Here is a 23538-nt window from a genome sequence, read left to right as displayed (position 1 = left end):
TGCTCAAGCTCTGGCAGTCAAAGATGAAGAAGGTGTGAATAAGACTGAGGGTTACTGCCAGCATCTGGTGGGGTAGGGTGAGGCGAGCAGGGCAGGGCTGGCTTCCTTAATTGTTGAGACAGTGCTCACTGTCGGTAACATGTCCGGAGCAGCCACAGTGACAAACTGCTATAAAGACTAGTTAGTTATCCCTCTTCGCACACTTACTTGTCTACACAGGAAGTTGAATTAAGTTTTATGTTAAACTAAGAAAGTGGGGATTTCTTGAGAAGTGATCTTTTGTGAAAGGCTGCAGCCAAAAACTGTTTTTTAAGTTTTTTGTTCATCAGATGGTGCGTCTCACAGCGAGGTTGTCAGTATCCATTTTGAAGTGTAATACCGGTTATTTCCCTGGTAGTGGCCTCCTTAAAACCCAGACATTGTTAGGATTTTTCCCGTGATTTAGATGTTGGTCTTTTACTCTTCTTTTCAGTGATTTTTATGAATATTTAATGCTTGTTTTTCTTTATTATAAGCATCTTTATTCTTTTGGAAAGTAGATGATTATGAGTGGTTTCAGTGGCTTTAAAATGAGCAATTGAATTTGGTCTCCAACATCCCTTTCAGCTATTAAATTCTATGATTCTTTGCTTTGTAACCATTTTTTAACAGAATGATGACTTTTTAAAATTTGATTATGGTTAGTATTTTATTTTGATTTAGAAATTTTTAAATAAGTATTCTCTTATAGTGAATGAAAATAAGCTGTGTTATCTTTAGAGGATTTTTTTCCCCCAAAACCTCAGATCCATAGTTTGTGTTCCTGTAGAATAAGTCATGGATTAAGAACCTTTGTAAATACTAATTTTTTATTTTTAAAAGTTTGCTGAGACATGTAATTTAACTAGTAAATAGAAATTTGACTTAACACTTAAATTATTTCAGTATGTCAAATGAAAATCCAAGGACATTTCATTGAGCTATATCAGTATGGATACCTTTAGAGAACTGTTTGAATTTTCTTAGAAAAGAATATATGAAATCAAAAGTAACTTCATGCACTGAAGTAGTTACAAAATCTGTGAAACATTAGAAAATTGAAGAGTAAGATTTAGGACTATAATTTTTTCTGTTAGTTTTGAAATTTCATTCTGCATTGGGAATGATTTGAAAAATCAAGATTACTTGAGAATCTTTAACTAGTTGACTCAAAGGACATGTTAAGAGAGTAATGAAAGTTTAAATGAAAGGATTGGTTTCTAACAAATAAGTTCATTTTGATTTATAACCAGTTTAAATTTAGGGTTGAAATTAATCAAATGATTTTCCTAAGCTTATGACTATAATGAGCAGATCATCAAATTAAGTGGCATCTTTCATACATTATATACAAGAATAACTTTTCTTGTCTGGGGTATGTTGTCTTTGAAGTAATCTTGCCTAAAAGGAATCTTGATTTTTAAAAGCTAAGCAGGATCGGTGGAGAATGGAGTGCTGAACAGGAAGTCAGTTGTGTACATGTATAAAGCATACTTAGTGCATTAGGGCTGACGGTGTTACTTTTAAAATAGGAATGGGTTTTTAAAGATTAGGGTTGTCATGAAAAGGGCATGGGTTGTTTTCAGGTATTGAGCACTCTCCCATGTGTTCTATTATCATCTTGTTTGATCAGCTCCAGGGGTAGAGAGTTTTATCTAAGGAGGCACCCTTTATTAGTCAGGTTTCTCCAGAGAAACAATTCCTCCTTTCTTCACTTTCTGTTTTATTCAGGTCCTCAGTGGATTGGATGATATCCACCCCCATCCCATCCACAACTGGATTGAGAAGGGCAATCTGCCTTACTTAGTCTACCTATTCGAATGCTAATCTCATCCAGAAACACCCTCACAAGCACACCCAGAAATAATGTTTAGCCAAATATTTGAGCACTTTGTGATCCAGTCGGGCTGATATAAAATTGTTACAGACCCGTTCCAATTTTGGATAATTTATTGTTACAAGGTTCTGCCTTAGCCAAAAATCTACCTCTGTAACTTTCTTTCATTTCATTCTACTTGTGACCTCCAGTACTCCACAGAAAATATCTAGTCACCATTCTACACTATAAAATCTCAAATGCAAGAAGGTAGCTATCATGAAAAATTCCTACCCTGGACTAAATTCCTTCCAGTTCTTCAGTGAACTGGTTTCCTCACTCTTCAACGTTCTCTTTATTATTAACGATTTTACAGTATGTGTTTCATGATAATTCAGACCTGCAATGCAAAGTCTGGTGAGCCTGTTATCTGTAATACACACAGAAGCTGGTGCCTCTCTTTCATTCATCACTCTTTTTCATGCATTCAGTCATCATAGGCTTTATCTGTATAGCCGAGCTGCATTTGTGTTAGACTACCATCAGGATTCTCTTTTCCTCTAGGTTTAGACATCTTTAAACATTCCTTGTCTGAAGAGGCTTGGGGGGGTCTGCCACATCTGGTGAGGGAGGATATTATTCTCTGCAGAATGTATCTGCAAATGTTCTTAAATAACAATAAAAATAGCTAACATATATTTACCATTTACTGTCTGCCAGGCTAAGTTCAAATTGTTTTACATATATTAACACATTTAAGGATGTGTGCTGTTAGTATGTCTGTATTTTACCAATGAAGCTTTAACATTAGCAGTATGTTTGCCCAAGACAAAATAGAATTGTTTCTGTTACCTCCCTTTGTTAGATATTACACTCCTGTCCTTGCTGCCTGAGACAGCTTGAGAGTGGGAGGGAAAAGCAGTTACATCATGGTAATTAGCATCAAGTTAATGCATACCGAGCTTTGAGTAAACTGAACCTTTGTCTTTGAATTTACACGATTGCATTTTTCATATGTCAGATTTGTACAGTTATGTTTTTTGGAATGAAGTGTAGGAGATCAGACTTTTGTACCTAGTTAAATTTAGCCTCTCATTCCCACCTCTTTCTGGATCCCGATTCTGTCATCTCACATGTTTGCGGACTTACTGAGCTTCAAGTCATCTACAGATTGGAGAGACATTACTTCTGTTTTCACATCAATAACAAAAGTTTAGAAGAGTCAGGCATTAGGGACCCAATAATGCATTAAAAAACACCTTCTAGGTTGTTCCTCTTGGTCTAATGCACTTAGTTAAATTAGCATATATTTTCTATCTTGCCTGCAGGAATCTCATGTTACTATATAATAATCATCATTTTCAGAGCTCCATATTTCATCCAGTGCCATATTTCATCCCATAATTTAATTTCCCTATATTTCCTTCAGTTTTTCTCATATGTGATTTTGTTGTTATTGTTGAGTCTGGATAACATCCATACAGCTGTTCCATGATCTGTAAGTCAGGTGACCTTGTGAAGGAAGGAACTGAAATTGTATTATCATCAAAGCTGTCTCTTTATGAGCTTCACTCATTACTAGGACCTCACAGTCATCCTTTTGTCTTCTTTTGGGGCCCTACCCATTCACAGTAAAGCTTATGTGTCAGTTGGAATCCACCTTATTCTTCTTTGTGAAGACTGACTTTGCCCAACTCTAGTCTTAAACCACCTGTTTTCTTCCATAACCCCTTAAAGACTGCCAACGGTGCTTTGATCAGAGACATCATCTAGGGATTCTGGAATAAGTTATGTAGGCCAGGAGGCCCACATAGAGTAGCTATGTGTTTTCTTTAAAATCCTCCTCTTTTGAGGACTCAGCTTCCTCTTAACATTTCTTCTTAAATGTTTTAAAGGCGAGATCATATCTTTTAGAGAACAAAGAGAAGCAAAATGGATGTTCTACTTTCTGTTGTATCTCAATCCCAAACAGTGGGTCTCTCTCTTGATTGCCATGTTGTAGCTAACAAGTGAAAAGCAAAACTTTTTTGTTGTGCTTAGCATTTTTGTCAATCCACTAGTTAGGTCAATGGAAGAGTGAAGAGTCGGCAGATAGGAAAGTAGTGGAAGAGGCTGTAGATGATCCAGAAATAGACAACAACCTGGTTGCTGTATAATTTGTAGGTAAATAGTCCACTTTTGGAAAGTGGCTCATTTGCACGGGGTGCTTTTGCCTGGATTTCCCTTTCTTTAATCATATTCTCGTCAAAGGTCCTGTGGGTTGCAAAGTGATAGAAACTCCAACCCCAAAAGAAGTTTAGTGACAAATTACTGAAAAGATCAGAGATGGGACAGACTTTAGGCATTGATTGACCAAGGGGCTCAAATGATCCAGCACTAACAGGCACATCTCCTTTCCCCCTTCCTCTGTCTCTCCCTTTTAGATCTATTCGCGGGGGCTTTCCACATCTCAGATTTAAGTTTGTGAGAAGAAACAAGCCTCTGCCCCAGAGTCACAGCAGCAGCCTCGTTGCTGCATGTTGCCCTTTGAGTCACATGCACATTCTTGAACCTGTCATCGTTATGGCCAGGGCAGTGTCTGGATGTGGGAATGGACTACATTGAGAGTTGGGGAGGGCAGACCCCTAAACAAAAAGTAGGGCTATTGCTGAAAAATGGGGGAAGGGATGCTGAGGTGACAAATAACAAATATCCACTATAATGTCTCTTAAATTCTGATTTTATTATATAAATTGGTGTATTTGATATTGGCTGTTTTTTTGACCTACGGAGGCTTCCGTTTCAACCTAATAAACGTGAAGACTTAAAGTGGAGACAGTACAGTGGAAGGAGCCTGGCTTTTGAATCACAAGTTGAGATTCAAATTCCAGCTCTATTATGTGTAACTCTATTATGTATCCTTATTGTTGAGAAATTTAAGGGCACCTAGTAAATAACACCCTTCTCTCCTGCTTGAATTCTGTCAAGAGAAAAGACAAAGATTGGTATGTAGGAATAAAAATACTAGTTTTATTACTGACTAAAGCTGAAATGAAGGTTTGTTTTTTTGTGACAATAGTGAGGTTCTAATATTGAACCCAGAACTAAACAGTTATTTGCCCCCACCCTGGGCACTTTGAACAATAGGTTTTTTTTTTTTTTTTTTTTTTTTGAACAATAGGTTTTTTAACCTGGGGATCTGCCCCTAATTAACTCAAACCAGAATGCATGAGTCCTGCAGACATCTGCCTTCCAAAAGAAGGCAGAGAGGTGAGGAAGTGACATACGTTTAGTTGCTCCTGGAAAAATCTGTCAGGCAGCTCATTTCACCTCAGTGGTAATGGGTGAGTTGGGAGCCAGAAGTTGTTAAGGAAAATTCCTCTTTGTGGAAACCAGAGGAATGATGACACACATGCCCCCAACACACAGACTTGTGAATCTTAATTATTTTCTCTTAAATTAATAATAATAATTTATTTTAGAGTTGCCATGATGGTTCAGATACCAACGTATTTTGGGTATGAAAACTCAGGGAGATTATCAAATAACCACCGTCTCCAGTTTTTGAAGTTGGGTTATTATAATAATTGATGTGTGATTAGGAGGAAGCCCACTTTGCCTAGGAGATGAGTAAAATTGGTAATAATTGGGCAAGCATAAGGATTTGTGAAATGGGAGGAAGCAGGCAATGAAAGAAAATGTCTTACAGAGTCCATAACTATCACATCCTTGCACATTTAACCCAGGCAAGCAAACTTCTCTACCAGCTGGTGTGGATTCGAAGTTTTCAGCCCATTCTCCTGTGCAGTGGTTCTCACAGTGCACTCCCTGGATACATGGCATCATATCACCTGAGAATTTGTTAGAAAAGCAAATTATGGAGCCCACCCTAATCCGACTGAAACTAAAACTCTGGAGATGGGGCCCTGCAATCTGTATTTTAACAGTACCCTAGGTGATTTTGATGGATACTGAACTGTGAGAACCACATACCATGTTTTGCAAACATCCCGATGACAGTTTCATAGCTGAAGATTAATTTCACTTGGCAGTAATCTTTTCTAGTTCCTAATCATTAAGCTTTTTATTTATGAAATGTGGGGCAGGATATTTGGGGGGAGAGAGAGGTTGAATAGGTAAAATAGAGTTTAGGCTTGAATGCCAAACAGGCATGAGCAATGGGATTGTATTTTCATCCTATAAATTTACATATAGGGGTCTGATGCCTACTTATAAAACTAAATGTAGCAGCAAAATGCAGAAGGGAATGGATGTAGGAGATACTAGAATGAGAGAACCTGCAGGGGTAGTGTTATAATTTGTTCAGGGGGACTTGAAGATCAGCAAGAAAAACGATAATGTAGAAGAGGATTTTCAAAGGAGGAATTAACTGAAGGGAAGAATTTAGTAACTGACTAAAGCTGGGGTGGATGGAATCAAAGATGATTTCCGATCTCAAGCCCAGGTGATTAGGATAATGGTGAGAGGGGGAGGGAGCTCTAATTAGGGAGTGAGAAGAATCCATTGTTGGGCATGTTAAAAACTTTGAGATGATTGTTTAAAGGATGTATATGGAGAAAGAAGAGTTGAACTCTCATCTTCTGGAAGTTTAGAGTAAGGAGAACTTGAAAGTATTGTCAGGAAAAATTAAAGTAATGCATCCATTCATTCCTCAAACATTTATTGAGTGTCTCCCATGTGCCTGGCACATTTCTAGGTTCTCAGGATATGATAATGGATAAAAACCTGTGCCCTGCCTTCAGAACTAATATTGTTGGTGGAGGGAGACAAAAAGATAACAAATAAATAAATGAACAAGATAATGGCAGATAATCCTAAGGGCTAGCAAAGAACATAAAAATAGAGTAACAGTAAAGAGTGACTAAGGGGTAGGGAATTTCTTATATAGCCAGTCAGGGGAGGACCTAAGGCGGTGACATGTGACAGAAATCGTGGTGGAAGATCGTTTTAGGAAGCCAAACTTTAAAGCCATCTTTAAATTTCTCAACAATGAGGATACATAACAGAGCTACACATGGCGTCACAGAGGGGCCAAGGAGAATTGCAAGAAAGTGTATTAGAAAGTTTGTTGTGCTTTTTGCCCTTTCAGGGGTTATTCTATATGAAACGTTTAGAGAAATAGGATTGTATGTTAGAAGAAACATGGACTTGGAGATATCCCAGCTCATTGGTTTCAGGCATTTGTTAGCTGTGCAAAAACAACTCAATTTCTCTGAAGCTTACTCTTCTCAGTAGAGTAAGGCATAATAACACCTCATGGGATTAAATTGTGGTGATTAAATGAGAGAATGAATTTAAAGCAACTAGTATAGTGCTTGGAACATAAGTGCTTAATGATAACTATTAATAACAGTCATACTGAATGGAACATAAAATTCAGTCATGTGAAATGCAGTTTCATTTAGTAATGGTGAGATCTAATGTGTTTTGATATACAATTTTATTTAGAAGTTATACTTTGATTTTTTTATCATGTAAAACATTTTAAAGGCATGAGATGACAATTAAATATTTTTTTATAATTCAATGGTATACTGTGATTAGCTACCTGATGACATTTAGAAAGTACACTTATATGCATAATACCCTAAGATGGATTTTATTAACTCTTAAATGTTTTCTTCTGCAGATATGTACATCTCATGCTTGATGTGAAGAAACTAGTCATGGGCCAAAGGTCAAGATACTTCTCTGGGAAATGCTGCTGATGCTGCTGTACAAAGTCATACAATGAGTGTGTGGTTTAAGAAAGATTTTGATATTTAGAAGATTTTCATCTTGGAAATATATCAAGTGAAAATTAGAGTCTTTTGGGAAACATTTTCCTCCTAATAAATTATACTTGTAATGGGCGACATGGCAAACAACTCAGTTGCATATGGTGGAGTAAAAAACTCTTTGAAGGAAGCTAATCATGATGGAGACTTTGGAATTACGCTCGCGGAGCTGCGGGCCCTCATGGAGCTCAGGTCTACAGATGCATTACGAAAAATACAGGAAAGCTATGGCGACGTCTATGGAATTTGCACCAGGTTGAAAACATCTCCCAATGAAGGTGGGTTTTATTACGTTCATTTTTAGTCCTTTGTGTGAGAGTTCAGTATATTTGGCTCATCATAAACATGTTTATATTGTCCTGGCTATTGTAGGATTATCCCATAATTTTAGTGACGTTAAAGATGAGTCAGCTCTCTGATTCAGTTGAAGTAACTTTAGATCAAGAAAATAATGTTGCAAATTAATTTATATCTTTTAGGTTGGTGGGAGGAAATATTTTGTACTGTTGGACATATTATTGCTGCTTGTTTACAATAGCAAGATTGTCTTTCCCCTCGAGCTATAGAGGATGGAACCCGGCTTGGTGGCCCTCAGGGGATTCAGTGGAAATACACTCGGCTCAGGATCCTTCATTTCGCCACCTGGCTTAAAATAGTTGTCACTGCCAGTAGCTGCCCAAGTTGTTTTTAACCTAAACTTTAATAATTAGTTCAGAAGGTCCTAAAGCAAATGGAGTATATGTTAGATGGCAGTTTTCTACCTAGCAGACCTTTCCTTTGATTAAAAATAGTTTTCAGTCTTAGAATTATGTTCATTTTCCCTATGTTCAAGGAAGGCTTTGGTTTTATAATTCTTGCTTTGTAGTAAGTTTCTTTTTGAGACTAAAGAAAGGAAAATTCACTATAACTTCACTGCATTATGGTCTTTGAAATGGTGTGAGAAGGATGACCTTTTGTATACTGATCACGTTGAATATAAAATTAAGGTTAGGAAGTCTCAGGAAGGAGTTTCCAGATTGCAAAGGAGCAGAGTGGATATGTGAGGATGAGTGTTTGCTGGTTAGAATTTATTTTAGTAAGGATGGGAAATTACTAATGTTAAAACTTGAAGTATATTGGTATATATTCCAAAGGCACTTATAGAGAAATTATGTAAAAGTGTTTTCTTAACATTTTTTCTGAAACACCTTATGCCATGGTACTACTTGTGGTACAACTTAAAGTAATAGCAAAAAGTTATTTCCAAAATTGTTCAAGAGTTTTAAGTCACACTAACAAATTCCTTAAAACCTTTATATAATTCTCTGTGAATTGCTAATTGTTTTAATGGTAGATAGTTACTTTAATTTTTCTGAGGTAGCATGATCTTGAGGGCGCCAGTGTCCGCCTTCGCACACATCCTAAAAGGGCTTCCTCAGATCACTTGCAGTATGTTCTCTTTTCCGCAAGACTTGTTGTTAAGTTTTCCCGATTTTCTGGATCATTTCCTCAAGTCAGAATCCTAGAAACATGAACTTCTTAGTCATACCTTAAATACACTGTGCCGTTTTAATGATAGCTGGGCTCCCTCTTGTTGGTGTAAACTCAGGGAATCAGAAATAGGCCCATGGACTTTTATAGACAGTAATTTGACAAAAATCAGAGCTTGTTCATTATGCAAACCCACTTTGAAATGTTAGCTAACTTTATATCACTTTAGAGATTGTACATTAATATGCTATTCTCAGTTGGTAGATTTATTAATTCAACTGTATGTACTTACTGCATTTAATCTAAAACCTAATAGTTGGATGTTTTGTGATTACCAAATTGATAGGAAACACTGACATAAAAAAGCCCTCGATATAACAACACAGTTTGTTCATAAAAGCATTGTTGAACTTCAGTTTCAAAGCTACACTTAATTGCACTTCCCCCAATCATGTCTTTCTGTTGCTATGCTGTTAGTTAATCAAAACTTTTGTCTTCTAATAACTAAATACCTGTCCATCCTGTGTTCTCATCTTTAATGGACATGATTTCTCCTTAGTTTGCACTGCACTTTCCTTTGTCGTTTTGGGCGGTGCTCCTCATGTTGATTTTGGCTTAGTGAAGTTTATCAAGTGAACTGAAAGTTTTGCATCTATTACAGTAGTTTTTAAAGTCTGGTAAAGGGATGATTATGTACCTCTTTTACAATATGATAGAAGCTGTGGGTGATCTCTAGAAATATTCACTTGACACTCAAAATTTTATGTGTATTACTGCTGCTTTGTGCTATTAAAAAGTGTATGCAATATTTTTCCCTCTTTTGTTCTTAGAACATTCTTTCTCATCTTCTTCATAGTGTTGTGAGTTTAATTTTTGTTAAAATCTGTACAAAGTTTTATCTTCGCTGTTTATATATAAACAGTTTGTCATTTGGAAATACTCTTTTGAAGAATGTAAAAAAGCCATTTTAAGCATTATATTTGTTTACAATTGTAAGAATAAATAAAAACAGCAGCTTTCACAGGAATATTATTTCCAAAGTTTAGAACTAAGTTGCTCAGAAAGCTAATGAACATTTTTCACTGATCCACTAGGCAAATGATAGTAAATGAATCATCATCAGGAATAGGTAGCAAGGGGTTTGTATGCCCAAGAAGATGATCTAGATGACAGGTACTCTTCTCTTGGTGTAACCTGCTTATAGTCAGGGAAAGTGAGATGAAAATGATTCTTCAAAGTGCATGAATTTTGGTTAGGTAAAACTGAAGTTTATCTGTCCCTTTAGTTCTTTCCTTCATTAATTCATTCATTGACAATCCAGTCTTTGATCAGATCTGGGTTGTTAATTGTCATATATTTTGTATACCCCCTAAAGAAAGAATTATGTCGGCAGTTTTAATTGTAAGATAACTGTGAGTGTATAATTAAATTACATCCCAATTTCAGAGAAGTTTATAAAATGTAAGAATATATGTGTCTTAGAATTACCAGGATATTGTATCCATCAGGGATCTGCTGTGTGGAGGGCACTTTTCTAGGCTCTGGATGTACATCCATGAATAAAACAAAAATGCCTGCCTTATTTTTACATGAGGGAGACAATTTACGAGACAACTAAATGAAATGTGTAGTTAGTGATATGTGCTTAAGAGAAAAATGAGTGGAGAAGGGAAATCAGAAATATTGGGGTTGTTGATGTTAGATTGCTATAAAGTGTGGAGGAACAATTTAAGACATTTCTTAATAACAACAAAAATGGTAGGTAACATTTAGGTAATGCTTTTTGTGCCAGATTGGTTGTTAACACTTAAAGATATTTAACTTATTTTGTCCTCGCAACAGCTTTATCCTATTTTACAGCCAAAGAACTCACAGCATAAAAAGGTTAAGTGACTTACCTGAAGTCTCACAATTCATAAGCCCAGAGTAGGGGTTCAAACCTTGACATTTTAGCTACCGAGAACATGCTTTTGACCACTGTAGTGTACTACGTGTTATAAAAGTTCATCTCGTACAGCTTGCGAAAAAGATTATGAGAAAAGAGGTACCTGTGTTCTCTCTTCTCAATAGTTTGGGATTTTTTTTGGTTCTTTTGGTGAGGAAGATTGGCCCTGAGCTAACATCTGTGCCAGTCTTCCTCTATTTTTTTGTATATGGGATGCTGCCACAGCGTGGTTTGACAAGAGGTGTGAAGTCCGCACCTGGGATCTGAACCTGCAAACCCTGGGGCCACAGAATTGGGGTGTGCAAACTTAACCACTATGCCACTGGGCTGGCCCTTCGATAGTATGTTTTTGATGGCAGGAATAACATAATGAAGAAAAAATTGGGTTTAAGGTTCTATTTTTGTATCTGTGTGCTTCCTTATTTGACTTGCTAATTTATTGCTTGTTTTTTGGCAGAGTAGTCCTGAAACTTGATTTGAAGCACATTGTATTTATACTGATCAATAGGAAGTGTTTTGAGCCGCATATGATTTTCGTATTAAAAACTTCCTAATGGTTTTGATTACCCATCTTTACTTTATAGAATTAGAACTATAAATTTCAAGGTAAACAGAAATTGAGACTTGTCACTTCATATTTTTAGCTTTATCTGTTAGAAGAAGCACAAATCTTATAGTCCTCCAAATCCAAGAATGTACCTTTATGCCAAAATAACCTGCTTATAACATCCTAACTGCATAAAATTATCATTACAGGTTTTTTTTTTCCTGTATCTTTATTGTTTTCCTACATTGTCTTCTTATTCTTATTCTACGTCATATTTCTTGATCCTTTTAGTTTTACACTAGCTTTTGGTATCTTTTCCATTTTAATGTGTTCCTATGTTCTCTATATTATATTTTACATTGAATAGGAGAATAGACTCTGATAATAAGACTTTTAGAATGCAGATCTCTAGGCCTGGTATCATGTTTATCATTCAATAGTAGTGCATTAAACAAAGGATAAAAATGAATTCATAAAAATTAAAGACGGGTATCAGGTGGTAATCTGTAAGAGGCACAGCGTCGTTTACTTGCGAAAGGCAAGAAAACACATGAGACACTAAGCTTAGGTGGTGGTTGCTAAAATTAGGTAGAAGAAGAAGAAAAAAAAGCAAAGGAAGTGAAGAAAGGAAACTGGTAGAAAGAAACAAAAGAAGTATGTGGTAGGAAGCAGGGTAGAGTCGACAGCTGTTGTCCCTGGCGGACTAATGTTTCCATCGTGTTTCAGCTGGCAGTTGATATTTGCACTCACTAGAAGTAAGGCTGTTGGTCATGATGTGCCTTGACGATGTCTTCACAGTGCAGTATGATAAAACTAACATTCACACATGGAAATGTATTTTAACTCTCTAAAAAATCAGCCGTTTGCCCAGGAGAAGTCATTATTGACTTATAGACTACCATGAGAACGCTCTGTTGCCCTGATGTGTGTCCTTGGTTATTCGGGGTGGCACAGCCCTTTCAGGTGCTCAGCAAGCATTTGCATAGCTGTGGTGTGCCAGCTGTGGAGGTTTCAGTACTTGTATGGAGTTACCAGTGAGGGCTTTATATGGATGATCCTACATGACCTTGTCCTAGAAATTGATTGCTGCTGTAGTAGAGAATTATACATTTAATTAATACCTGCTCAGGTCACTAATTTTCATTGCTTATGAATTTTTTGCTAATAGTTGTAACACTGACTACTACTTCTCTAACTTCGTAGTATTAAAGTTGTACTTGATACAACCTGAAGTAGCATAGCTTTAGTTAGAATATTTTTAGGTTCAGTTTCTGAGTACAGAACTCAGACATTCTGTCTTTCATAACGTTATGCTCTCAGAGTTTTCTTTCTTCCTATCTGGCTGGTCTCGTCAGCCTCCTCTGCTTTCCTTTAGAAGTTGGCGGGCCTCAGGCTTCTGTTCATCTATCCACTTCCCCTGGGTGATGTCATACACTCCTGAGACTTCACATATCATCTGGACGCTGAGGATTCCACCCTCTGTAGCTTCAGTCCAGGTGTTTCTCCCAAGCTTTGGGCCCAAAAGCCTAATCACTTCTTTTACGATATCTTCATTTTCTCAGCTTTTCTGAACTTTCCCTTCTGGAAGCATATTTCTCTTTTTCCCCTTTCCAACGAAACTGTTATCCACCTTGTTACGTGGCCTTGACTTTGACAGGAGTCTCTCAACCACTCTCGCTCATTTGGTTTGCAAGACATGGGAATTCTGACTCCCAGCATTGTCTTAACTCAAGGGCGTGTGCTTCTCTGCATCCCCATGGCCCTGTTTGAGGCCGCTGTCTTCTGTGTAGTAATTCAAGTAACAGCAGACTAGCGGCTTTTCCTGTCTCCCTTCATGCTGCTTGTCACTTTCCTGCTTAAAGCTGGCAGTGGTTTCGCATTGCCCTATAATGAAGTTCAGACTTCTCACTTAAGTTAACAAATCTCTTTGGGATCTGGCCCCTGCTTACCTCCTAACGTCATCTCTTCTTTCCAACGCTGCTCCTCAATGTTTGAGGCATAGCAAAATTTCTTAAATACTATTTTGCTAAAGTCATTCTTGTTTCTGGGCCTCTTACATCCTGATCTCTTTGCCTAAAACACCTTACCTCGTCCTTCCTATGACTGTTTTTTCCTCTTAATCATTCCTGAGCTCTCAGGTCAGATATCTTGGAATTCCCTTATCCATCCCCACCCCTACGTGTTGGATTCCAGTTCTCTGTGTACTGCCCTAACATCCTCACCACCCCCGTTGTAATACACCCTGGGTTGTGATTCACTGGTTACTGTCAGTCTGCCCCACCACACTATGCGTTCCTTGAGGGCAAGTGCCAGAGAAAGGCATCCTGTCTGACTCATTTCCTTTTGTGTGTTTAGTGCCTGTCAGTGTCTGGCCCATGGTAGGCATTCGGGAATGAATGCATAAGTTTGATGTTTGATCAGTGATTCATAAATTTGGCAGGAAGGGGGGTCTCCTCCTCTTTTGAAATTGACGATATGATGAGAGTATTAGTTTATTTCCCAAGAAGAAAGCACCTAAACATAAATTTTCACCTACTTTCTTGGTCTGTATGTTTCCACGTGGCCCTCACTTAAAGAAGTCAAGGTGGCTGCTGCCATCACCACTACCACACGGACACATATGTACACACAAATACTGACATAATTTCATGTACAGAATTTGATAAGACTGTGATATGTGCTGTATATTAGCTGTGATTTTCAGTTAAACCCACCTGCTTCCTACATTCCAGTACTCCCCCCTCTTCATTTCCTAAATTGAGACATGATTTTTATTAGTTCCAGCTGTTGGAATGCTACATTTTCTTGTAAGATGTCAAGCTATTGATAGAATTTGCATTTTATTCCATAATATGTCCTTCTCAAATATATAGACAGTACTCTGGAGCAATTATCTATTCTAGAATGAATATAGGCTTTTTTTTTAACTTCCCACAATGGTGGATCCAGACCCCAAAAGCATATATTCTGAGACTGCTTTTGATGGGTTTTGAATCTGTTTTCTCTTTGAAGCTAACTGGGCCGTAAGGAGATCAATACCACGTGTGCCCTTGGCCTCATTACCACTGCATTACAGTCAACTGAGCCAACAGGACTAGGCAGACGATTTCTCGTTATATTTGTTCATAAGTTATTCTTAATGATTTGGTATCATATCTATTTTTAAAACTAGGACCATGTAATCTCATTACCAGTTCCACCAGTTTAGCTATATCTCTTCCCTACAAACTTTGGTTTCTCCCTCCTCACAGTGGAAACCTCCTCTTGCACCTAGACTAACACCCACACTCTGGATTCTATTCCTCTTGCCTCTGCAAAGGGTTTCCCTCCTGCATTAGCCTGTGTCTCTTGTATCATCATTCACTCCTCTACTTGATCATTTCCATTGGTAAATAACCTTCCTTAAAATCTGTCACTCATCTTTAAAAGAATAAAATGGGTTTTATTTACCCATTTAAATTCACCTTTACTGCTTTATTTCTCCCCACTGCATCACACTCCTGGAAAAAAGTTATCTATACTCATTGTTTCCACTTACTCATTCCCATTCTCTGTTCAGTTCTTTCTAATCGGACTTTCTTCCACACCACTCCACTGGAAGATTCTTTATCAAGGTCATCAGCCTCCACTAGTGAAAGCCAGTTGTCCATTCTCTGTCTTCATCTAACTTAACCTTTGTAACACCATCGCATATAGTCGGCCGCATCATCTTTTTAAAATTCCCCTTTTCCAAGCTTCCGTAGTACTACACGAATCTGTTGTGTGCTTGCCCTCCCTGCCTCCTGCGGTTTCTTCTCGGTTGCGTTTGGGCGCTCCTCCCCTGTCTGATCATCAAATGTTGGAGTGTTCTAAGGCTCTTGCCTCAGCCTTGCTCTCTCCTTGTCTGCGTACTCTAGCTTTTAGGAGTTCTCCTCGGCCCATGGCTCCAGAATTGTCTACGTATTGATGACTCCCTGGCTCAGACCTCTCCCTGAGTTCTGAATATGGCTGCCCAGCTGTCTGCAAACATCTCCACTTGTTTGTTTAATGGGCATCTCGTGTTTAAATCTATCAAACAACCATTAACTCCTGCCTCCCTTTTCCAAACCCTGTCCTGTCTTGGTAGATGTCTCTACCATCCATCCACTTAAGGGAATGGACAAAAAAAATCTAGTATCATTCTTATTCTTCTGTTTCTCTTTCACCAGACCTAGTTCTTCAGCAGGTTTTGTGTGATCTCCGTACAGGATACGTGGCAGATCCATCACTCTGCCTCCCCTTCTAAAACCCAGATGCAAGCCACGGTCATCTCTTGCTTTGTCCTGCAACAGCCTCCCAACTGCTCTTTTCCCTCCACTCTCGCACGCTTGAATTTATCCTTCACACAGCCACATTGGTGCGATTAGTTATCTCATGTAACTACCCTGCTATAAAATCTTCTAGTGGTTTCCTTGACAGTTAGAATAAATGCCAATTCTCTCTCTATTTTGTTGTACTTGTCTCTTTGTCTCCCTCCAGTATAACACTAGGTTGCTGAATGTAGGACTTCCCTTGCTCGCACTGATTCCTCAGCACACAGAACAACGCCTGGAAGTAGGAAATGTTCAGTAGTAGATGTTCAGATGTGGAGAACAGACTCTTGTTACAAAACTGTTAACTTCATTATATTTAGACTATGTAAGTTTATTATTTTATATTAATAGAAATTAATTGCCCCCAAAATGGAGTTAAAACCTGTGGTGTTCAGTTTGTAACTTGTCTTCTCCATGACTTCGTTTATTAACTATGATCCTGTAGTTTATGATGTACGTATTTTGTACCTTCTCCTTTGGTCTTTCAGTTACACCAACAAATATTAATGTTCCCCCTCAGCCTCCAAAGAGATTGAGCGACTGGCACAAGATTTCAGTAGTTGAACTGGAACCTAGGTCTTCTAATTCCTAAACCAGACAACTTCATTGGTATAGTGACCCAGATGTGTGCTTGTAGGATAGAAGAATTACAACCTTAGGACCAGCTACATTTTTACTTCCTAAATTCCCTCCAAGATACGTTTTTAAGCTATCTTTAGCTCCATGGCTGTTCTTTTCAGCATTAACATAAAATATTGGTTTGTGTTATATTCAATATAAGTTAAGATTTAATCAATGTTTATTTTTATTTTTTTGCTGAGGAAGATTCACCCTGAGCTAACATCTGTGCCAATCTTCCTCTGTTTTGTGCTGGCTCAGCATGGCTGACAACAAGTGGTGTAGGTCTGCGCTCAGGAACCAAACCTGGGCCACCAAAGCAGAGTGCGCCAAACTTAACCACTATGCCATGGGGACAGCCTTGATCAGTTATGTTTATAGTTACAGTAGTGATATTTAGAACTACCAGGTGTTATGTATGTAATTAATGGTAGGTTCTATTAAATGTGAGTTCAACTGATAGAACCACTATCTTCAAACAAATTTCTTAGAAAAAATTGAAGACTGACACAGGAGGGATAGCAGTCTTTTATTTTTGCTAATAAGGGCATTAAATCATAAGACAGAACAAACTTTCCCGCTATCTAATATCATCCTTTCATAAAAGAAAGAACATTTAATTTGAGAATCAGTAAGCATGTAATCTCGGAACTTCTCAAACTATAGTTCTTTAAAACAAATAAATTTTGTTTTGTGGAAAACTTCACTGCCTTGATTCCCCTATCCCTCGGTTAAACCATGGACTCGTGTTAACTGTTTGCAGCCATGTGTGATTGGGGAGCATTGCTCTAGTCTGAAGAAACAGTATGTGGGTTCGAAATTATAATTTTCAAGTTTCTTCTCTCATATTGTCTTTCTCCCTGATCAGTTACTCCAGTTCTTCACTGCGTTTCCTTTTGTTACTCTGTCTCAAAGCCTAGAACTCTGTGGAGCCCTTCTGTTGATGACTTTTCTCATCAGAAGTCTAAAATGCATTCTGAACTGCCCAGTATGAACCCGAGTTTGTTACAGTTACTAGTGTAAACATTCTCTGGAATCTTTTCGTTACCTTTAATAAAGTAAATAATTACTTTAAAAATCTATGTATTCCTTTCTCATTGTTTATTCTAACAATATACTTTCTCTCTTCTCTCTCTCCTGCTCTCTGCCTGCCTCTGCGTTGAGATTAATAGCTAAAACATTTAAAGCTGAGAGCTTTCCAGTAATCTGCTGTTTTCCTGTCTTCCTCCTTTGATATTTTCTTAGAATGAGCTCTTGCCAAAAAAAAAGAGTTGAAGTGAATTAAATTAATTGTAAATTTAAATCTATAATGGTAAATTGAAAGTTGTATCATCCTAGTATCTCTGCCCCTTCTTCGATATTCTTAAACTAAGGAAAAATGTCGTTTGTCACTGCTGTGCTTTCAGACCCCCACAATAATGTAAATGTGTATATACTTTTAGCTAATTGGGATGTATCAGGCTTGACAGGACCAGTTGGGTTAAATTGGAGGAGGACTTGCTTGATGGGGTGAAGGAAAGGCAAAATTGATGTTTATCCAACTCTCTTAACCTCTTCCCTCATAGCTTTCTAATTCCACACTCCAGGCAATAAGTTTTAGGTCCTACAGTGTCCCCTTTCCCTTACAGGGACCGCAGGTGCAGTCAGTCAATAGCGCCACCTATTTCTTCAATTGGAAATAAATCCTAAAAGTAAAACTTGAAAGGTCGTCGTAGGTCTCCTGTTTTTTGTGACTTGCAAATTTTTTATCAATCTAATTGTAACAGACATTTTAGTAGAGAAGTTTGAAAGCCTGTAATAGATTAACTTTTCATTGTTCTTCAGTGAGTAAGAGAGAAAAGCAGACTTTCACTGATTAAGTTAACCAAAATGCAATAAGTGAATCAAATAAATACCTTTAAATACTCGTCCATCTTTGGAGGGAAAACACAAGTAAAGGTCAGGGAAATGTTTAATTCTAATATAAAACCTCCAAACTGTCGGGTCAGTTCTGGTCTCTGTCAGTCTACAAGACGGTATAAGATAGTATGATCAAAAATAAGCAGTTGGGAAGAGTGAAAATTCTTAATCCAGTTTTGAATTATCTATTCAAAATGTTCTTTTAAAGCACTGCACATGTTTTTCAGTGATTTAAATTCTATACACTTAGTCTAATACACAAAAATAAACCATTTTGGTAGGGTCTTCCGAATTGGAACCTAAAGTATAACAAATGAATGTGTTTTGTATAAAGTAGATATTTTCATTTGTAAAACTGTTCACTGAAATTTGTTTTCTTTTTATTAGGTTTAAGTGGAAACCCTGCAGATATAGAGAGAAGAGAAGCAGTGTTTGGAAAGAATTTTATACCTCCTAAAAAGCCAAAAACCTTTCTTCAGTTAGTATGGGAAGCATTACAAGATGTCACTTTAATTATATTAGAAATTGCAGCCCTAGTATCATTGGGCCTTTCTTTTTATCAACCTCCAGAAGGGGATAATGCACGTAAGTAAATTGGGGAAGAAAAGAGGACTTCTATGTGTGGTACTAAGTTCACTCATTTACTTACTTGATAGATCGTAATAACAGGTGGGCATTCATTGACTGTTTGCTGTGTGCTAGGCACCATTCTAATAGTGCTTTTAATGGTTCTTTAAATATATTACCTCAGATAATTTTCACAATAACTCTATGAGATAGATGGTGTCACTTCTCGATAACCCTCCCATATATGCATACTGTGTGTCTGGTAGGAGCTAAGCCATATATATGATGTGTCTGTGCCATCACAGGTTTTAAGTTCTTTAGAACATTATTGTGAAAAAATTGGTATTTAATTTGTTTTTTGATTTTTAAAAAAATCTTTAGGAAACTCATATGAAAGCAAAATTCTGTTCTCTTCCCGTCTATTAATTTTCAAGTTCTTAAAATTTGTTGCTATATACATGATTTGGGTAATTTCCTTGCCATTCTAGAAATGTTTATACTACAAAGTATCCTGTGTGATGGAAAAATACGTTATAGAATGGTAGATCTGCTTTAACTTGTAGCTACAAACGGTTTTGCTTTTCTCCCACCTTTACATTTCTTCTTCTTCTCCTTTTAAAAAAATTTATTTAAAATGGATATCCCCGAGAGTATAGTCTAGAATTGCTAGGAAATCTAGCTTGGGTTTTGCTCACTGTATTTAAGTCGCTATAGAGTGAGCCAGAAGTATTTTGTTTATCAGAAGAGTGATTCACCAAAGTATTTGTGTGTGAAAGCTTCATTCTTATGCCTTTCAAGTTATGAAGAATTGAGCAAATATTTGCTAACTCTACAAGTTGGCTTAGGTAATCATTTGAAGTAGTTCCTTCAAAGGTGTGCCTGGAGCTTATGTGAGAACTTTTCTTTTGGAGAATGTTGGTCACAGAATAAGCCAGTTTATCTGAGATCAATGGAGATCGGGCTTTCTTAGCAGCAGCACTGTTGACATTTTGCACTGGAACCTTCTTTGTTGCCATGTTCATTGTACCACCCCCCAAATGAAGCAACCAAAAACGTCTCCAGACATTGCCAGGTATCCCTCAGGGGACAGAATTGCCTGTGGTTGAGAATCGCTAATGCAGAGATAAGAAAGGATTTAGGGAATATTTTTGTCAGTATTGAGCCAAATTATTTTTAGAACTTTTATTTATTTTTATTAGATAAATAGTACATATTTTGCTGTAGAAAAATTAGGGGGAAAATGACAATTCAAAGGAAATGATATTCACTGAAAATCCCACTTCTTAGAGATTATTGCTGTACCATTTTGATATGTATCCTCCCAGATTTTAAAAATATATTTTTGTGTATATATGTGTGTGTGTGCGCTCATGTATGTGTATGTGTGCATGTGTGGGTAAGTGAGGATGTGTAAATGTGTGTCTTTTTATCTGACAAAGGATGCATACCATGTTCAGCAACATCCAGATAAATTCTTTAGTGTTCAGTTTACCCAACTGTCGTTGTGGAATGCTAGGAATTGGTATTCTAGAATTGAGTCAGTTAGCAGATTATTAAAAACTTTTTAACATTTTTTTTCCTAAGACTAAGAACTAAAGAAAACTGTTATCAATGGGAGTGGATTTTGTTACTGACAAAGTCTGGACAAACCTTTTTGGAATTCAGACTGCTTCTTTTATAGGATGTAGTGACAGGCCGTATCCCAAATTTGCTTAAGGAGATACTGGTATTAGATCCAACTGGGAAGATAATCTAGTTGTCAGTGTCATAAGACCAGTTAAAGAGACTCAACATCTCCCAGAAGGTGTTAATAAACATAGAAAGATATTTTTGTTCCATGCTGAAAAGTTAGTGTTTGCACTTTGTGTTAACATTTATTAGTGTACTTCATGTATCTTTTCATCATGTTATGTTTTAACACTACGAGGTAGTAACTTACTTAAAAGGAAACCTATTCATTGTAATCTACCATCACAGAAATCTAAATGGTCACAATTTCTTACTGGTACTGTTTTGTGTGAAAATATGCACTGTAGTCACTAGTGTACTAGTGTTTCTCAGACTCTTTGGTCCCAGGGCCTTTTTACACTCTGAAAGTACTGAGGACTCCAAAGAGCTTTTGATTCTGTGGGTTATATCTGTATACATTTACTATATTCTAAATTAAAACTGAGAAATTTAAAAATGTTAATGCGTTTTAAAGTAACATATATAATAAAATATGATTATTGTTATTAATGAAGTTTTAAGGGAAATAATGAAAAGAGTAGCGTTTTTCATTTCATCATCTCTCTGCTGTCTGGCTTAATTGAAGCTGACTGGATTCTCATCTACTTCTGTGTTCATGGTGTTGTATTAGCACATGTAATGTGGCCTTTGGAAATTTCACTATACATTCATGCAATATGAGGCAAATAGCGTCTTAATGTTATTATAAAAACAGTTTTGGGGCTGGCTCCGTGGCCGGATGGTTAGGTTCGCGCGCTCCGCTGTGGCAGCCCAGGGTTCGGATCCTGGGCGTGGACATGGCACCTCTCATCAGGCCACTTTGAGGCGGGGTCCCATATCCCACAACTAGAAAGACCTGCAACTAAGATACACAACTGTGTACAGGGGGGGTTTGGGGAAATAAAGCAGGAAAAAAACAAAAAAACAGATTGGCAACAGTTGTTAGCCCAGGTGCCAATCTTTAAAAAAAAAAAAAAAAACAGTTTTGACCTCAAGGATCCCCCTGGGGTTCCTGGACAACACTTTAAGAACTGCTTCGTTATACTATTAAGGCAGACAGGTGCTACATACCACCGAAGAAGTAGCTCAAGTTGGGGATTTTAGAATGGAATATATGCCTTGTGGTAGAAAACGTAGACTGAATTTAGATTGTGTATCTCTCTCAGGTGAATATATTTACAAGGGAACACCTTTGGTAAAATCAATTTTTATTGTTGTATTTATACTTGCATTTTACTGAAAAGATTATTAACATACTTTTTTTCATATATGACTGGTAAACTACAGTCCATTCTTCTCTTTGATTTAGGGATTATTTTTATCCCTCTAAAGATTTGTAATGTTCATCAATAGGAAAAGGATTCAGTTTCTAGAAATATTTTACTGCTGTCTATTTCAAGATCATTCTAACTTTGTGTAATATAAAGTAGAACTATATATGAAATGAAATATGTCATTAATTTGTTTCAAGTTCTCTTTTGAAATATTCAGTAGTTTCGTTATAAATATGCAGGTGAAATTTAAAGCTGAAAATTAAATAATTGTCTCACAGTTTCTTCCCCTTACCTTTTTTTTTTTTTTGAAGATTGGCCATAAGCTAACATCAGCTGCCAATTTTTTTTCTTCTTCTTCTCCCGAAAGCCCTGCAGTACATAGTTGTATATTCTAGTTGTAGGTCCTTCTAGTTGTGCTATGTGCAACGCCACCTCAGCATAGCCTGATGAGCAGTGCCAGGTCCGCACCTAGGGTCCGAACTGGTGAAATGGGCCAGCGAAGTGGAGCGTGCTAACTTAACCACTCAGCCCCAGGACCTGCCCCCAGACCCCTTAACTTCTGTTGCATTGATCTTTAAACTGTTTTGGTTACTTACCTATCAGGAAAAAAAATCTGAGCACATATCTCCAAATGATGTATTTATGAATTATATATATATATTTGTAACTATATACAATGAGTGTATTTTTAAACATATATAAAAATAGAAATTGAAAAATTAAAAAGATGAAATTTTAAATTTTTATAGCATTATTGCATATACATAATTATACTTGATAATCTTGATTTAACCTGATTTGAGTGTAAGTTTGGTTTATTTCAGAACTTGGTTTTAATGTCTCTCTTGCTGAAAAAGAAACTCAAAACGTCAGGAAAATCTAAGTGGAAGAGTGTACTCATTAAATCATGGTAGTTATGTTCACTCCCATCCACCAGTTATGCGAAGGTTTTTATTGAGATGTGACTGGTAAATTCCATCTTCTGATGTCAGTCTGCTGTTCTTGCACACTGTTGTAAAGTATTGCATTTTCATGTTTAACCAATGAGATCAAAACCCACTGAAATGCTTCATTTGGAAGATAATATTTGAGCTGTGTTTCCAGATTGGTGAAAGTGGTCAGCATGGCATTTCACCCTTCGTCTGTTCTTGAGTCCACACTTGCTTTATCTAATTCAGAGAGCAGACCTCCTGTCTTCTGGGCAGGGGGAGTGATAAGGGACAGCTGTCCTTACAGCTTCTACTGTTTAAGAAAATGTAAACCATTAATTCATGTAACTGGTTATTGTACGCAATGATACATGGTCATTTCTTCAGCTTGAATATAATTAAAATAGGAGTTTTAGTATCTGGTGGGGCTGGTGGCACTGGCACTGACAATTGGATCATCCTGCCATCTTCTTTGGAGAACTTTCTTTATACCCTTTGATGGCTACATCCTACTGATGGTTTAGGGATGTTTTTTTGTGAGTTTTCACATCATCCCTTCCATTTCAGCCCCAGTTGATCCTACTCTAGCCTCTGTCTTCTGTCCCTTCACCTGTCCCAC

At 37.2% G+C, this 23538-nt stretch overlaps 1 protein-coding gene across 4 annotated transcripts in view; it reads left to right on the top strand.

Annotated features, from left to right (window-relative positions):
• Positions 1-7463: 7463 nt before the first annotated feature.
• ATP2B1 (ATPase plasma membrane Ca2+ transporting 1) overlaps positions 7464-23538 on the top strand; it is a 66770-nt gene continuing 50695 nt past the window's right edge. For all 4 annotated transcript variants that reach the window (XM_008515315.2, XM_008515314.2, XM_070599698.1 and 1 more), the window contains exons 1-2: positions 7464-7889; positions 18809-19006. In XM_008515315.2, coding sequence (XP_008513537.1) covers positions 7682-7889; positions 18809-19006 — 406 coding nt within the window. In that variant the 5' untranslated portion in view covers positions 7464-7681. The remainder of the gene's footprint in view (positions 7890-18808; positions 19007-23538) is intronic.

The sequence above is a fragment of the Equus przewalskii genome, chromosome 29 (genome assembly GCF_037783145.1).
Source record: "Equus przewalskii isolate Varuska chromosome 29, EquPr2, whole genome shotgun sequence".
In the NCBI taxonomy this organism is placed as follows: domain Eukaryota; kingdom Metazoa; phylum Chordata; class Mammalia; order Perissodactyla; family Equidae; genus Equus; species Equus przewalskii.
The sequence above is the reverse complement of the archived record's forward strand: the minus strand, read 5'-3'. Positions and strand labels throughout refer to the sequence as shown.